General features: G+C 52.4%; 1 protein-coding gene across 4 annotated transcripts; it reads left to right on the top strand.

Annotated features, from left to right (window-relative positions):
- The first annotated feature begins 7,107 nt into the window (after nt 1-7,107).
- On the top strand, nt 7,108-16,864 carry SLAMF8 (SLAM family member 8). Of its 4 annotated transcripts, XM_043878527.1 has the most exons (6): nt 7,108-7,227; nt 7,696-7,822; nt 10,291-10,617; nt 13,902-14,207; nt 14,289-14,393; nt 16,154-16,864. In XM_043878527.1, the coding sequence occupies exons 2-6, from the start codon at nt 7,783-7,785 to the stop codon at nt 16,216-16,218; spliced, it is 843 nt and encodes a 280-aa protein (XP_043734462.1). In that variant the 5' UTR covers nt 7,108-7,227; nt 7,696-7,782; the 3' UTR covers nt 16,219-16,864. The 4 variants fall into 4 exon arrangements, with proteins under 4 accessions (XP_043734462.1, XP_043734463.1, XP_043734461.1 ...); XM_043878528.1 differs by having other exon boundaries at nt 7,156-7,822; nt 13,908-14,207; XM_043878526.1 differs by having other exon boundaries at nt 7,156-7,822.
- The last annotated feature ends 340 nt before the right edge of the window (nt 16,865-17,204 follow it).

Below are 17,204 nucleotides of genomic sequence, written 5' to 3'. Positions count from 1 at the left end.
AAAACAAGAACTTAGGAACTTTTATCGCAGTCTGATAGAGTAATTTTATGTTTTTTTAATATAATCATTAAAACGAGGGCTTGTGTTTTATACCTCTCTTTCAATGTTTTTTTAGTAATTCATTTTTATGGTATTGTACAGAAGTATAGCTCCACAGTGGATTGGGAGTAATAAAGAAAAACGGGTCCTTCAACTCAGGTACGTGAGGAGTTATATCTCTCTCTCTCTCTCTCTCTGTCCCTCTCTCTCTCTCTCTCTCTCTCACACACACACACACACACACACACACACACACACACACTGCTGGCCTGGTGTGTCTCAGACTCTGCTCTCTCCTCAGACCCTTAATTTGTAAAACAATGAGCTGGAATTTTCCGAAATGAACAATTACTAAAAGAAGCGAAGAAAAAGAGAATTCCCAAAAGAACACAGAGAAAATACAGCTTTTAGAGGAAACCCACATTCTTCAGCCCAGACTCTCCCTGGTTTGCCTAATATCAGCACGTGAGTGCATGCACGCCAAATCGATTCAGTCGTGTCCGACTCTGTGTGGCCCTGTGGGCTGTGGCCCACCAGGCTCCTCTGTCCCTGGGATTCTCCAGGCAAGAATCCTGGAGTGGGCGGCTATGCCCTCCTCCAGGTGATCTTCCCAACCCGGGGATCAAAACCAAGTCTCCTTTGTCTCCTCATTGGCAGACGGGTTCTTTACCACTGGTGATGCCTGAAGCCCTAATATCAACACATCCAGCCCCAAATCCCATCTCCAGTTCTCAGAGTAGGTACCTGCTTCTGTTCCCAGAGGATGCTCGTGGGCAAGGGTGGAAGGACCACTGCCCAGGGAGGGCCAGACCCTGCAGAAGGGATCCCACAGCCTGCTGCAGTGCTGCTCCCCATAGGAAGGCCCACAGCAGCCTCCATGCTCAATCAAGGCTCTGAAACAGGAAACATTATTTTTCTTTCCGAGTCAGAGCTAAATGCAAACGCTTATCCAGCAGGGGTGAGTTAGCTGTGCCTCATCTAGGGACCTGGGCTCTATGGCGTCACATCATTCACAGGGTAAGAGAACTTAGCCGGCATAAGGACAGAGAGGCAGCCTGGAGCTGCCCTTAAGGTGGAGAGCTGGAGGACAACCAGGCGCCTCGGGGCTGCCCCCTAGTGGTCCTCCTGGGTCGTCCGGGACTTGCACAGCCTCCTACACTGTGGTCTGATCCATTCACTGGATGACTTCCTTGTTAGGTCTCATTAAATACCCCACCCTTCTTTTGTATGTGGCTACACCATTTAGATATGAACAATAAAAACTGATCACAGCCCTTCCCTGAACCAGGTAGGTTGCACATGCTGGAATTTTTCAATTCCAGGTTACTTTAAAGTTGACTAGGAAATAGACCCCCTACATTTTTACTTAAATAAGCACACACTAAACATTTCTGTGTCCTTCATCTTTGTCTCAACTGTGACGACAGTAAGTACAGACAAGGGGCACAGCATGGGACAGACCCAGGCTTCCCCACACTGTATCTCTGTCTACACGGCCGGAAGAAGGTGTACCTGGCAGATCTGGAGCGTCACCAAGGCTGCTCCCTCAGCACACATCGCTCTGAATGCAGAGCCTCTGTTGCACCTGTTTCTGGAATTCTCTCCCATGTGACGTGCAGATCAGCAGTGACTGTTCCTGTCACTCTCAGGAGCGTGACCGCTGTCATCATCAGCCTGTGTTCCTGACCTCACAGGCCTTACTCATGCTAGACGCTCGGCAAACCTTTGTTCAGTGCATTCGTGTGCACACCATGGGAACCCAGCAAGCACTGTGTGAGCGAGTGAGTGAGGAAATGAGTCTCCTTCCTCCCCTGCTCTGCTTCAACACGGCACAGGCACGGCTTGCTTTCTTTCCTGTGCCCTCTTTCTTCCACCCTCTGGGAAAGCGTGTCTTTGCCTCAAAAGCAGGCCCTGCCTGCTGAAGCCCCAGGCCCCCCGCCCCAAGTCCTGAGAGCTGTTTCATAGGCTCCCTCTTCCTCCCCCTCCTTAGTCTGCCCCCTTCCAGCTGTGAGCACCAGGCCCCTGGCCCAGTGAAGGGCCCATTCCCTCTACCAACTCCCAGCAGGGCCAAGATGAGGCAGGAGAGGTGCCCTGGGCACAAATACTGAAGCAGAAGCCATCCCTGGGCCGGGCAGACACTAGAGTGTCCTCTCAGGGGAAGTAGGATGTGTCCACTTCACCTGTGCACACACTGCCTCAAACCTCGTCTCCCCGACAGGGCAGCGCCACTGGCCAAGCCGGCTGCCAAGGGAGGTGGGCACGCAGCACGCCCCCTGGCCAGGGCAGCCTCTGGGGCTGCCACGGCATCAGGAGGCAGATGGCGCAGGCCACTGGCCCGCTCAGTGGGAACCATATAGGTGAAGGTGGACCCAGACAGCGCTCAGGTGGGGTTCCACCTGCCCCTCAGCCCCATCCTGCTTAGAAGTGGTGCCCACCCAAATCCAGTGCTCTGGGACAACCTGGAGGGATAGAGTGGGGAGGGAAGAGGGAGGGGTTCAGGATGGGGGTGGGGGGAACACATGTATACCGATGGCGATTCATGTTGATGTATGGCAAAAACAATCACAATATTCTAAAGTAAGTATCCTCCAAAAATAAATAAATGAATTTTTTTAAAAAAAGAAGCAGTGCCCAGAGACCCACCCACCCGCAGGAGCACCCTGCTTTCTTCCTTGCATTCCAAAAGCCTCTAAAGGCCCCCCACCGCTTCCAACCTGCCCTTCCTGTGCCAGCTCCCTTCTCTTCTCAAACATTCTACCTTTTTCCCCCCTATTCCACTTGTCTCTGGATGCAGGGAGGGGGCGAGGCCGTTCTGCCCTAAGGCCAGTCCAAGAAGAAGAACAAATGTGAGTAGGCAGGGACAGGGCGTCGCTTGGGCCACCCTTCACACTGCATCCAGTTCCACCCCACCCTGAATCTGCACCACCAGCCGACCTGGAACCCGCTCTCAGGGCTGAGGGTTGCGGGCTCAGATGAGCCACAGTTAACACCTGCTCCCCCCACCTCCACAGTGCACACCTGCTCCCCCTCCCCGGCCCCCACCCCCAGCCCACAGTAAAGGCGCCCCAGCCCACAGTGAAGGCGGAGTGCAGACCACCCCACCTGGCAGATGAGGCTACCCCGCCCGCCTGGGCCTGGGCAGAGGCGGACGCGGACTCAGCCGCTCGGGTTTCCCTGAAAGGCCCCAGGGAGGCCGAGTGCAGCGCAGGCTGCCAGCTGCTCTCTTAATTAAGAAATGTGGGGAGTGGCCCCTTTGAACTCAGCAGTTAATTTACTCCGCGCACTCCCCCTGTGGCTGGGTAATTAATGTGGTCTGAACCAGTGATTAGCAGTAGGGGGAGAAGCTGCCGCCACGACTTAACCCTTCCTGTGCCTTCATCAGTCGGTTCTGCTCGCGTCATCTCAGGGCTGCTAGAAGTTCTTTGAGGGGAGGTGCGTGGGATATTTTCAGGTCCTCACCCAAACTCCTCCTCCCCACTTTCTCAGCCCCCTACCCCGAAATCCCCCTCAAGATAAAGGGCTGGTGTACTGGAGACAGCAACTCATGTCCTGCTGGGAGGGACCACTATGGATCACTCCTGCTAAGAAGGGAGTGTGACTGCCCACTGTCTCCCCCAAGGGAATTCAGCATCTGTATTTCCAGCATTCACATGCTGGCCAGACTCCTGCACCCCAGGGCCTCCCCAGGCCTGGCCTTGACACTTCGGAATCATTCAAGCCACTTCAACACCTGTTCGGAGGGCACCACTTGGTAGAAAGCCTGTCCTTGGTGATATACAGGGCGCAGACGTGAAGGGGGCCTGATCCCCACTCTCAGGAGCTCGCAGTCTGGAAGAAGAGAGTTAGAGCTGGGCTGCTCAGACCTCAACACTCCACTACTTGCCCAGCTCTCCTTTCCTCTCTCCGGCCGCGTAGTGACAATGGTTAATTTTTTGGAGTGCAGACTATCAGCTGGAATTTAATTGCACAATGTGAGAGCTGAGAGCCTCCGTTTTATTTGGAGACTCACTGGGAGCTAAAGCCCAGGAGACAGCCTCTCCAGCCACTCTGAGAAGCTGCTCCGAAGAGGTTAGGGGAGGTCAGCATATATGTGGTTTGGGAGAAGGGGTACGTGCAGTCCAGCACACACCTTGGTAGAAGGTTGCTGCTAGGCATGAGGCATAGGCATCTTAGTTAATGATTTTATTGCTTTTCTAAGTATGGGAAGATGCAAGAAATAGGGTTCATAAAATTTTTTCCCAATATATCTGAGGGCCTGTTCCACCTGTTTCCCCAGAGCACAGAGGGCCTCATCCTGAATGTCACCCTGAATTCCTTTCAGGGTAACAACTGCAATAGCCAACGACTTGATTCTTGTAGAACTGGATGGTAGGCAACATTCTTTATTTCACGTGACTATGCGCCAGACCCCATTCTAAGTGGTTTCCCCTGAGGGCTCCATGAAGATGAAGATACTGTTATTAATCTCTGTTTCATGAACGAAGATGCCAAACACAGAGCAGTCACTTTGCTCGTTTCACAGCCGAGATCTGAACCCACGAAACCCGACCCCAGAGCTTGAGTTAAGGCCTATCCTCACCCTCGACTGTTTATATCCTAAGGCTCACCTCCATCACCACCCTGGCTCCACAGGGCCCTGCCAGCCTCCCGCCCACCCTGCTGGTTCCTATCCATCCACCCTCTGGCTGCCTAGCATGCTGTGCGCACAGCTGGCTTTGCTCTGGCCACACCGATCATAATTATTGGGCTACATGTCCATCTTCTCATCTAAACTGCAGATCCCTTGAGGGCAGGGGCTGTGCCTTTCATGTCTGTGTCCCCAGCACCTGGCACATAAGGAGATGCTCAATAAACGTCTGACACATGGATGAGGGAATTGACAGTGGAGACATACAGCCGAGCCCCTCCTTTGGCCTCTCCGCCTGTAGGCAGGTTAGAGTTAGTTCCATCATGACTCCAGCTCTGCCCCTTCCTCCCTAGAGGGTTCCTTTCTACTTCAGTCGGGATGATCACAACAGCTGCTACCCAGGCCCCCCTGCCTCTTTTTCCTCCCCGATCAGCCCTGAGGTAACAGAGTGGTACAGTGAAAGTGTGCTGGGCCCGTAACCCGAGGGTTAATGGATCAAAACCATCCTCTGCTTCTGTGCCTATAGGCTTCCCTGGTGGCTTGGCGGGAAAGAATCCTCCGGCTGACGCGGGGGAGATGCGGGTTCCATCCCTGGGTTGGGTTGGGAAGATCCCCTGGGAAAGGAAATGGCAACCCACTCCAGTACTCTTGCCTGGGAGATCCCACAGTCAGAGGAGCCTGGAAGGCTACAGACCATGTGGTCACATAGAGTCAGACACGACTTAGCAACTCAAGAACAACAGCAATCAGCCCTGTACGCCGTCCTCCCACTAGCAAGCTGGCCAAAATGGGTAACGAGCAGCCCCCTCCTTCCAAGCAGTGCTTCCCAGAGCTCCCTCCATCCACCAGCTCAGAACCACCCAGCATGCAGTGATTGTTAAAACAGCAGGCTCCCGGGACCCAGCCCAGCCCCACTAAACAGAATCCCTGAGAACCCAAGTTTTCAGCAAGGATGAGAACTGCTGGTCTCCAGAGCAAAAGCCTAAACTTAACCCCATACTCAAAGCCTCCACAATCTGACCCCCAACCTCCCTTTCCATTTTACCCACAACAGCCTTAGAGGGTTCCCCTTCTGGTCCTTCATTGTCCCTGGAGCCTACTTGGGACCTCCCCACCGTCAAGCCTTACACACTGCTCTCCCCTCATGCTCAGAGCCCCACCCCGACCCCAACCTCTAGCCCACCTGTTTTCTCAGTCTATCCAAAGTATGTCCATATTCAAGATGCAGCTCAGATTTGTCCTTTTAAGAAAGCAGCCCCTGCCCACCAGGGGCTTCCACGGTGGCTCAGATGGTAAAGAAACTGCTCAAAATGTGGGAGACCAAGGTTCGATTCCTGGGTCAAGAAGATCTCCTGGAGAAAGAAATGACAACCCGGCCCAGTATTCTTGCCTGAAGAATTCCATGAACAGAGGAGCCTGGTGGGCTACAGTCCATTGGATCGCGTTAGATAGACTGTGCTGCTCTTTTGCCCAGACCCATGTCTGTCCGTGGTGGGTCTTCCCTTCCTAGGCATATGCTATTCCTACCATTCGGTGGTGAGTACCTGGAGGGCTGGAAGCCTATCCCAGAATCCTCCTGCTCATCGCCACCACATCTGCCTCCTTATTGGTCCAGAGCAGAGTGTCCAATTTGACTGACAGGTCAGAAGCTAGGCAGGACTAGCTACCACAAGCCATACTCAGAAAGCTCAGGGATCTTCCTTATCTTCTTGCAAAACCTTCCTTGATTCAAGAAACCAAGTAACCCTCAGAAGTGAAAAGATAAAGGTAGTGAGGATGGGGTGGCTGGCAGAATGGACCATGCTCCAAAGGCTGAAGCTCAGCTCACAGCTCTGCTTCTCTGGGACCCCGGAAAGATGCTAACCTCCTTCTGGTCTTCAAACTCCTCCATCTCTAACAGGGAGATAATCAGATCCTCTCAAAGAAGAGTAGTGGGTCTTTAGGGAAACAAAATATGTAACCATCTCTAGAATTCATGCCCTCATTTAACAAATACTCATTAAGCATCCATTAAGGTCTGGACTCATATCCCCTGATATGCAGTGGCGCGGTGGTAAAGAAACCGCCTGCTAATGCAGGAGACGCAGAGACGTGGGTTCAGTTCCTGGGTCAGGAAGATCCCCTGGAGAAGGAAATGGCAACTCACTCCAGTACTGTTGCCTGGGAAATCCCATGAACAGAGGAGCCTGGCAGCCTACAGTCCATGGGATCACAAAGAATAGGACACCACTTAGCAACTAAACACCAAAGCATTCGTGACTTTCCCAGCACCAAGGGGAACACAGAAATGAATATGAGACCTTGGCGGTAAACAGTCTATGGAGACGAGAAAACTGTTACAGGACAATGTGTTAAGAGTGATAATAGAAGACCAGGCATGCCCTGAGCACACGGAAGGGAAGGTTCCCCACACTGCCTGTGGTCAGGAAGCCCTGAATGGCAGTCCGGTCAGCTGCATAGCCCACATAACCACAGCAAGTCCGGGAGGGTGGATGGAACAGCTTGCCTGGTGGAGGATCGGGCACAATGTGAAAGTGTGGAATTGGCAGTTCTGAGAAGAGGTAGCACTGCTTGGCGTGGTTGGAGGGCGGAAGGGCATGGGACGCCAGGCTGGAGAAGCAGGCTGGAGTCGGACTTAGGAGAGCCTTGTATCCTAAGCCAACAGTTTAGTCTTAATCCTGAGGGCAGCTGGAGGCCATGGAAGAATTTTAAGCAGAGAAGTGACAACAGGAATTGCAGTTTACAGGGTTTTCCGTGGCTTCAACAGGAAAGGCAGGGGCAGCCAGGCAGAGTGGGATGCGGAGCTGCCCAGCGAGAGAGTCAGTGAAGAGGATGTTGGCTTGTGCGGGGGCGCTTGCCGTCTGCCTTAGCTAACCATAGGCATTTGAAAGAGGCTGACTTACAAGAATTGGCTCCTGAAAGAGCCCAGCTAAGTCTGAGGCCAACTTCCACTTTCCTCTGGATATTTTCACTTTTGGGGCATCTTGTTCTGAGTCAAGATTCCTCCTTCTGAACATGGGACTTTCCAGAAGGACCACAGCTCCTTCCGTGCATCCACTTGACCTGGGATGTTCTGGATTTGGGTCGTCGAGGGAGTTTGTCTGCCTCGCTGAAGTATGGCTGTGTGGTCTCTGTGGAGTCTGCTCCTCTGGAAAGGTAAGTGGGGCAGGCCTAGCCTCAGAGAACTGAAGGCCCCTCCCCATTCCAAGAGAGAACCCAGGAGCTGAGGAGGGGTAGGGAAGACGGAAGCAAGTTCTTGGGCAGCCTTGAAAGCCAGGCAGGGGTAAAGAGACACAGGATCTTGGGAAGAAGGGTGGAAGCACAAGGAGCCTCTGTGTCCATGAGACATGAGCTGTTTTGTGGTCCAGGGAGGTTAAAACTGAAGCTGGTAGGACCATTGGTTTTGTTAGATATGGTGGTGAGAACGTGAGGGTCTGGCAGCATTCTGAATATGGTCTGAGGGGAGCAGGGGAGAGTAGGGCTCTTGCATTCTAAGGAGGTCTTTCCAGCTGCCTGTGGGAGAACTGAGCCCCCACCCCAAGGTCTGTGGAAGTGGACACCGAGGAGGGTAAGAGGCAAAAGCAGGTTAATATAGTGCATGCAGCTTCCGGGTGGCCGATAACAGTGTGAGGGCAGAAGAGACCTCAGGTCTCCTCAACACTGGGTGACACCCCTTGCATCCTGTCTGATGCCTGACACCCCCCCACCCCTGATTGGTCAACAAGTGGTCAGTGTGACAAAGGCCAGCAGTGCTAGGCCAGGGGATGAGAGTCGTGGGGTGCAGCAAAGACTCAAGACTCTTCTGTTTGCGTCAGAGACTCGCAGGGCCTTTGAGACGACTTTGTCTGGGTTTCCCACCTGAGTTCCTGGCTCCAAAAATCTGCAAGTGTCAACATTTCTAAACATGTGAAGGAAGTCCTGCCCCAAAGAGGGAATCTGTTAGGTTTGAAAATCTTTCAAATCCTTGGACTTGGGAAGCTAAAATAATTTTTCTGAGTGGTGAAAGTACCACTGACTGAATGGACCCCCTTGTTTTCTGGATGGGATGACAGAAGGGAGGAGAGTGCCCCAGAAGATTGCTCAGTTCATTCATGGCAGAGCTAGAGTAGGATAGAACAGGAGTCTTGACTGACATCCAATGCTATACACTCTGGATGTGGCATCTCCAATGTGCATTAACTCTGGAACCATCCCCAGTTCGGACTGAGGTGCTTGGGGCTGGCAGGGCAGTGAGATGGACTGGGGACTAGAGTTACAGTGACTGGCTGAGTGGTCATCCAGAATACATCTTCCTAACCAACCTCCCAACACTTGAGTATCTTCCCTATCTGCACTTACTCTGCTCTGCACCCCTGCGCCCACCCCTGAGTCAGGCGCAAGGGAAGTCCTCACCAATTTCATCATGCTGGCTTCTCCTGTATCCTCTTCCTAAACAGCAGTGGTCACAAGGAGCCCAAAGATCAGAAGAGGAACTCAGGGTCTCGTGGGACTTGTAAACAAGCAGTAATATAGAGGGATAAGAGCATTTGTAGAGGTGGCCCCAGGCTGCTATGAGAACACAAAGAGTTTGTAAACAGCAGTGAGGAATAGGGGAGGTTGGGGAGGCGGGAATGCTTCAAGGATGAGCAGAAGTTAGCCAGCAAATGAGTCAGAGTGGGAATTCAAACAGAGGTGTCACCCACACACATCGAACGCGGTATGTTCCCAACAAAACAGCCTCTTGCCATCTCACGTCCATTCTATTTCTCCTTCTCTTCTGGATCATGGAGAATGGTACCCAGTGGGTCCCGAGGACCTGGGAGCCATCCTTGACTCCTCACTCCTTCACTCCCAGATCTAATTTGTTACCAGGTCCCACTGACTACAAGCCTTAACCCCACGTCATCCCTCCCACTTTTGCCCATCCCCATTGCTCCCTTCCATGGTACGTTTCCATCACCCTCCTTGGGATTAGTAGCCAAAGCCTCGGTCTTACCCCACGTCCTCTGCATCCTCCATACCTCTGCGGGAGTTGTCTTTCTAACCATGGATCTAATCACGTCACTCACTTACTTAAAGCCTACCCGAGGCTCCCCATCACTCTAAGGATAAAGCCCAAACTCCAGAGTCGCTTTCGGGGCCCTGCAGGACCTGGTTCCTGCAGACGCTGCAGTGCAATTTCTCACTCCCCCTGCAGAGAACTACTTTCAGTTCCCTTGGTGCACTGAGCTCTCTCACCCTCCGGGCCTTTGCGCTGCTCCTCGGCCTCTAACACTTCCCAATTCCCACTGCAGGCTGCCCTCTGCTTGGCCTAGCCGATTCCCATTCCTCTTTCAAGTCTCAGCTTAACCTTCGCTTCTCTGAGCTCCTCAAGGCCAGGCAAGTTCACCCTATCACCCTACCCATGTTCTCCCAGGGCACCCCTTTCTGCCATTGTGGCAGACTGCCTTCTTAAGAGTCAGAGCTCCACTAGCACGGGGACCGAATTCCTTCCTCGCTGCTTTATTCCCGCCCCGGCACAGTGCACCCTCAGCTTGGGTGGAGGGGGCATGGAGAGAAGGGCCGTCTGCTCCATCGCAGCTCAGCGGAGTGCAGAGAGAGGGACGGTTTGGCGCAGGCAGAGTGATGGAGCTCTGTCCTTCCAGCACTGCTTCCCATGGTCATCGCCAGTGCCCGAGTGCAGGGCCAGGTGGGCGGCTCGGCGCTGCTGGTGGCAGATCACCCTCCCGGCTTCCAAGTCAGAGAGGCCATCTGGAGATCCCTCTGGCCTTCAGAGGAGCTCCTGGCCACGTTCTTCCGGGGCTCCCAAGAAACGCTGTACCACTCGCGCTTCCTGGGCCGAGCCCAGCTACACAGCAACCTCAGCCTGGAGCTGCGCCCACTGGAGTCTGGAGACAGCGGCAACTTCTCCGTGCTGCTGGTGGACAAGCAGGGTCGGGCCCGGAGCCAGACCCTGCAGCTCAAGGTGTACGGTGAGTGTGCCTGATGCAGACCCTCTGCCCCACGCCTTCCCATCCAACTCCGGAAAGGCATCTTGAGTCCTGGGAACTGGGGAGAGCGGAGTTCTAGAAACCTCTGGCCTCTGACCTCACGGCTGGTTCAGGGAACAGTTGCTCCCCCACGCCCACAGGTAAGAAAACTCCTGGGGCTCTCCCACGTGAGTTTCTGGCTGGAGCAGCCAGGCTCTGCCACCGGTGGGACAGCCCTGGTCAGAACTCTACCTCTGTCTTCTTATCTCAGTAGCCTTAGACACAATACTTAGCTGCCTGACGCTGACCGTTCTCACTTGTAAAACCAGCACAGTAATATTACCATGTAAATGCCAACAAAGGTAAAATCAGTTGAGACAGCATCTAGGATAGAGGCTAGCCTGTGTGTGTGGGCTAAGTCCCTCAGTCGTGTTTGACTCTTTGTGATCCCATGGATCCCACCAGGCTCCTCTGTCCATGGGATTCACCAGGCAAGAATACTGGAGTGTATTGCCATGCTCTCCTCCAGGGGACCTTCCCAACCCAGGAATTGAACCCACGTCTCTTACATCTCCTGCATTGGCAAGCGGGTTCTTTAGCCTTCAAGTCATCAGTTCTAAGATATCAGGTTATAAGATGTGCCATTATTTTATGCACCACAGAAAAGAGACATAAATATTACAATGAAACTATGACACAACATTTTAAATTAAAAATTCAATTTTAATTAAAGTATAGAATTATTTCATATCTCTTTAAAGAACTCTTTTAGCTGTATTGAGAGATTTTAAATTTATATCATTCGTGGGTTCTCTTTATTATGTATTGTTGCAAAATAAACCATCCCCACATTTACTGGCTAAAAACAACAACTCCTTTTATCTATCATGACTCTGAGTTGGCGGGGCTCATCTGAGCAGCTCCTCTGCTCTACCTGGGTTTGGTAGGGTCATTCGTAAAGTTGCTCTCAGCATCTCAGCTGGTTTGACTGAATCCACTGGGGGATGGATGAGCACTTCTTTCCAGCAAATCTACCTCCACCTCCATCAGACCCACTGCCATCACAGCCACCACTACCACATAACCACGTTCACCACCCCACCATCACCTGTCCCACCATGACCACCTCCACCTCTACCCCCGTCTCCATCACCCCCACCATCACCAGTACCACCATAACTGCCTCTACCTCTACCTCCCTCTCCATCACCACACAATGACCTGTCCCACCATCACCACCTCCACCTCTACCCCCTCTCCATCACCCCGCCATGACCACCTCCACCTCTACCCCCTCTCCATCACCCCGCCATGACCACCTCCACCTCTACCCCCTCTCCATCACCCCACCATCACCACCTCCACCTCTATCCCCCTCTCCATCACCCCACCATCACCACCTCCACCTCTACCCCCTCTCCATCACCCCACCATCACCACCTCCACCTCTACCCCCTCTCCATCACCACACCATCACCTGCACCACCATCACCACCTCCACCTTTACACGGCCACCATATTTTTGCTCGTCAAGATAAAATGGCCTTAGAGTTCCTATTTATCTACCTAGTGGCTTGGAAAAGATGTGTCAGTGACCCCTATTTTAGTAAAACCTCAGAAATTTGGACAGAAACAGGGAAAAGGAATGGTCCCAGTGGAAGAACGGAGAGTAGAAGTGAGAGCTGGGCAAAAGGAAACACTGAGGGAGGGAGAGGAGGTGGCAAATTGGGAAAGAGAGAGACCCTCCCGTCTCTCTCAGAGGGAGATAACGGGGTCATCACTCGGTGAGCCCCTTGGGCTGCTAGCGTGGGACGAAACGGATGCCCACTGCCCTGACCCAGGCTGCACTGTTTGGCAAGCCAAGTTCCGGCTGAAATTCAACACCCTCCTCTCACCTGTTACCCCTGAGCCCAAAGCTCTTGCTCAGTGAACAACCTTCACAACTACACAGGCAGGCAGGGAGCCTCTCCCCTGTTCTGAGTCTCAGCTGCCGCACATGTGAAATAAGGACGCAGAATGTGATAATACATGCGGCACCCACACCACTAAGCTCTCAAATGCCTTGTTCTCAGCATCTGAATTACAGATTTTAAGGAAATTGCTGTTTTATTGCTTCCAAATACATAGCGTGATTAGAACTAATTGCACAAAGCTGCCAAGCAGCCGTCCTTAGGAGCTCTGCTTTGACAATGGATGAGAATGATTTGAATTAGCAGATCAGTTACCAGAAATGTCAATGGGTGTTTCTACTGTGCCTGATCGTGTTTGGATGCAGCTTGTCCTCTTAAGTAGTGTAAATATCCCCCCCTGTAATCTTTGTTTATACTATTAGCGCACCCAGCAAATCTTTTCTTTTTTCATATCACAGATCCCACCAGACTGAGCTGCATTAATGAGGTTTTACTCTGCTTGACTCTGGAATGCTGTCAGAGACAGCCCTCCTGTTGTCTTCAGAATGGTCTCCCACTGGCATTCATTGCCATGAGACTCATGATCTACTCATCAACCAATATGGCGGAAGGGAGCCACGGTCTGGACCCCAGGACACCAATTTGGCCAGTGGCCCGGGTAGCCAAGCACCTTGAGAGTGAGGGTTATGGAAATAACAAGGCAGAGCTTCTACCCACTTGTCCGCTCCTTCCCAGCACTTTGCATTCTTGTAATAATTTTCCTAGTTATTCGTAACCACTCGTTAGCATGTCTTCCTCACCACACTCCAAAAGCTCCCAAAGTCCAGGAGTCTGTTTGTTTTTGTGCCTACCTTAATAAACGCTATTGTCTCTCTGATGGACGTACCGTGTATCAGGGAAACACTGTGATACACAGAGGGATACACAAGTGCTTGGAAGGCTCAGAGCTACACCTGGAATATCAGGGAAGGCTTCAAGATCAGAGCAGTAGGCAGTGTGTCCACACTAGGCCTTGGAGGATGGGCAGGAGTTTTCTAGAAGGATGAGAAACAAAAGGCGTATGTGTACAGCTGAGCCATATGGAAGATATGGAAGAGCATGACTCGTTTGGAGAACAGGAAATTAATCGAGATGGGTAAGGAGGGGATCAGCAGGAGGTACAGCTGGAAAGGTTGACATCAACTATTTGATGAAGGATGTTAAATACCAGACTTAGGAATTCAGCTTCTGTCCTGTGGGCAGTGGGAGAAAGACAAGGTTTTGGAGAGACTTAGTCAGAGGCAGCTTCTCGCCCTGCATGGGTCCCAGAGCTGGAGCTGTGGGATCCGCATGCACAGCATCCCTTTAACCCGTGTCGGCTCTGCTGTTCTTGCCCAGATGCAGTGCCCAGACCCGTGGTCAAAGTGTTCATTGCTGTATCAGGGGATGCTCAGCCCCCCAAGACCTGCCAAGTGTTCCTGTCCTGCTGGGCTCCCAACATCAGTGACATAACCTATAGCTGGCGACGGGAGGGCGCTGTGGACCCTGCTATGGAGCCGGGTGGCCTCTTCACGGATGGACAAGTGCTGAGAGTGTCGCTGGGACCAGGAGACAAAGGCGTGGCCTATTCATGCATTGTCTCCAACCCCGTCAGCTGGGACCTGGCCACAGTCATCCCCTGGGAGAGCTGCCACCGCCAGGCAGGTATGCCGAGGGCAGGGGAGCCGTGGTTGAGGGGTGGTGAAGCTTCCGGTCCCCCCATGACTGTGTCGCTTCCATATCCAGCTCCAGGGCGGGCCTCCTACAAAGACGTGCTGCTTGTGGTGGTGCCTGTCTTGCTGCTCCTGATCCTGGCTGGTCTGTCTGCCTGGCACTGGGGCCCCTGGTCAGGTAAGAGTCCTGTGGAGGCCAGGGCTGGGTGGAGGAAGCCAGGTCTGTGGAGGAGGAGGGCGGAGTTCGGACCTCCTCTTATTTAGGCTTCACATGCTCTGCCCTCCTTACCTCTCCCACATCGTCTCTTGGCCCTCTCCATCGAATATTCTGGTCTTCCTTCAGACTGGACTATTTGAAATTCCTTTAGCAGTTTTCCAATGTGCTACTCTCTCAAGTGCCTCTGTAGGCATTTGCACATTCTACTCTCTCTGTCTGGAAAATACTTTCCATGGTTTCCCGCCCAGCTTGCTTTCTTCACTTGGCAGTCAGCTCCACCATCCTCACGGCATGCCACCTCCAGGAAGCCTTCTGGAACTCCTCCTGCACACCCAGCCTGGGTCTGTGCCCCGCCTTGACTCTCCAGTGCTCACCCCAGTCACGGCACCTACTGCCCTCACTGTCCGTGGAGCTCTCAGCCCTCGAAAAACAAACTCTGGGTCACCTCCAGGCACCTAGCAAGGGTTCCTGGAACACAGCTGGTATCGATAAAGCTGTGTTGGGTGTAAGTCTGGATGAGACTCAACCCCTTCTTGTCAACCATCCTAGGAAATGCTCCCTGAGAGAAGCACCTCTCTGGGCGGGGGCTCACAGGGCTTCCTTTCCCAGGAAAAGAGAGGAGGCGCTCTGGGTTCTGAGGTCCATGGCCAGTCCTGGGATGTGCTGCCCCTGAGAGAACTGTCCTTGCTGACCTGGGCCTCCTGGATATGTCCATCCTAGGCTGTCTGGGCTGGTCCCAGGATGAAGAGAGTGGGCCAGCAAGGAGAAGGAAGCATAAGACCCTGTTGCAGTGGCTGTGTCCTCAAAGGCAAGAGTCTTGGCCAGCGGCTGAGCATGCAGCTGGGCCGCCAAGCTGGCTCCAGCATATTCTTTCCACTAGCAAAGGAGGGAGGAGGGGACAGCTGAGGTCACACTCCATCCAGGGGCCCTGTCTCCGCTTGAGAGGGTCTGGCCTGGCCCTTTGGCCCAAAGAGTCCCCAAGATTCATGATAAGAAGGTAGAAGCCAGGAAAAGAGCAGCTTTTTGTTTTAACAGTTTTATTGGTCTATAATTCACATATCATATAATTCATACATTTAAAGAGTAAAACTCAACGGCTTTTATTACAGTCACAGAGTTGTGCATCCATCACCACACTCAATTTGAGAACACTCTCATTACTCCAAAAAGAAATTCCCAAGCCCCTTGGCCGTCTCTCCCTAACCCCCCTTTCCCTTCCAGCCCCAGGCAATCACTAATCTCCTTTCTATCTCTAGACTGTCTATTCGGGACAGTTCATGTAAATGGAATCATAAACGGTGTGGTCCTCTGTGACTGATCTCTTTCACTTAATCTGATGCTTTCGAGGCTCAGAAAAGAGCAGCTTTGTCCACCCAGAAGGGGCAGAGAGAATTCGACTGTCTGGGAAGTGGAAAGGCTGCATTCAGGGCATCTGGAAGCCAGCCCTGGCTCGGTCGTGTGGCTTCTGCCAGTCATGTAACTGGGTCTGTCCCAGCTCTAAGGTTCTCTGCCTTCTACAGCTACATGTAAGCCGCAGTTGCAGAGGAAGACTAGACGTTAGGAAGACCTTCCTATCCTTGAAGCATCTCCTTTTCCAGGGTCTTAGAAAACCAGGAGAGATATCCCTTTGCCCAAGATGATCTTGGACCAGGACAGTTAGGATTCAGGGGCCTTGGGTACAAACACTGGAGGAGTTACCTTCTTTCTGATCTCCTTGCCAGGGAAGAAGAAAAAGGAAGTGTGTGCTGATGAAGTGGATCAAGAGACAGAGAGCCCCCTCGTGTAGGGTCTGCCGTGAGCAATGCCTGGACCGTGAGCACTGCCTAGCCACATGATGGTCTGGAGTGTAGCTGGTGCCTGGAAACCACCTTGGACCTGGGACCTCCCATGAGACTCCTGTACCACCTCCCAGGAGTGGCCCGGGCAGTTGGCACAACCTTCCACACCCTCCCCCTTCTCTCTCTCCTGGTACATGTTCTGACCCTACTCTGGGCAAGATGGGCCTAGCAGGACATCTCTTCAAGAGCACCAGAAGTTCTCCAGGATCCATAGATTGATTATCCATAGCACTCACTACCCCTCCACTGTTCATGAAGTATTGTTGTGGATTTGTTCCCTTTAAAATACATGTGGAAATCCTAAACCCCACCCCCAATATTTCAGAATATGACTGTGTTTAGAGATAGGGCCTTTAAAAAGATAATTAAGGTTAAAAGAGGTCACTGAGATACCCTAAGTTGATATGACTGGTGTCCTTACAAGAAGAGGGAGAGACACCAGGGAAACATGCACACACAGAAAACCGTGGAAGGACAGAGAAGGAAGCCCTCTGAAAGCCAAGGAGAGAGGCCTCAGGAGAAACCAAGGTGCTAACACCTTGGTCTTGGACTTCCAATCTCCAAGAATGAGAAAATAAATTTCTGTAAGTCACCCGTTCTGTGGTATCTTGTTTTGGCAGCCCTAGAAGACTAATACAACTATTAACCAGCCAGCATCAAAGGATTACCTCCAACCCGAGTCCCAGCCTCTAAAAGACATTAGAAAAATCACCCACTTCCAGTCCCAACCCCAGCCCCTGTTATCTGAGACCCTGATGGTTCCCCCAAGCCAGGGAATTATCATAAGAAAAGGTCTAGAACCTGATGAAGAGAAATGGGGATCAAGGGTTTCTCTTTCTGGCCTTGAAGGACTTGCAGGTCATCCAAATTCATGGTCCTCATAGGTAATTTACAGTTCTAGATGATCAAGGAATGGTTGACATCTCTCGCTTGG

The sequence above is a fragment of the Cervus elaphus genome, chromosome 20 (assembly GCF_910594005.1).
Source record: "Cervus elaphus chromosome 20, mCerEla1.1, whole genome shotgun sequence".
Taxonomy (NCBI): domain Eukaryota; kingdom Metazoa; phylum Chordata; class Mammalia; order Artiodactyla; family Cervidae; genus Cervus; species Cervus elaphus.
The sequence above is the reverse complement of the archived record's forward strand: the minus strand, read 5'-3'. Positions and strand labels throughout refer to the sequence as shown.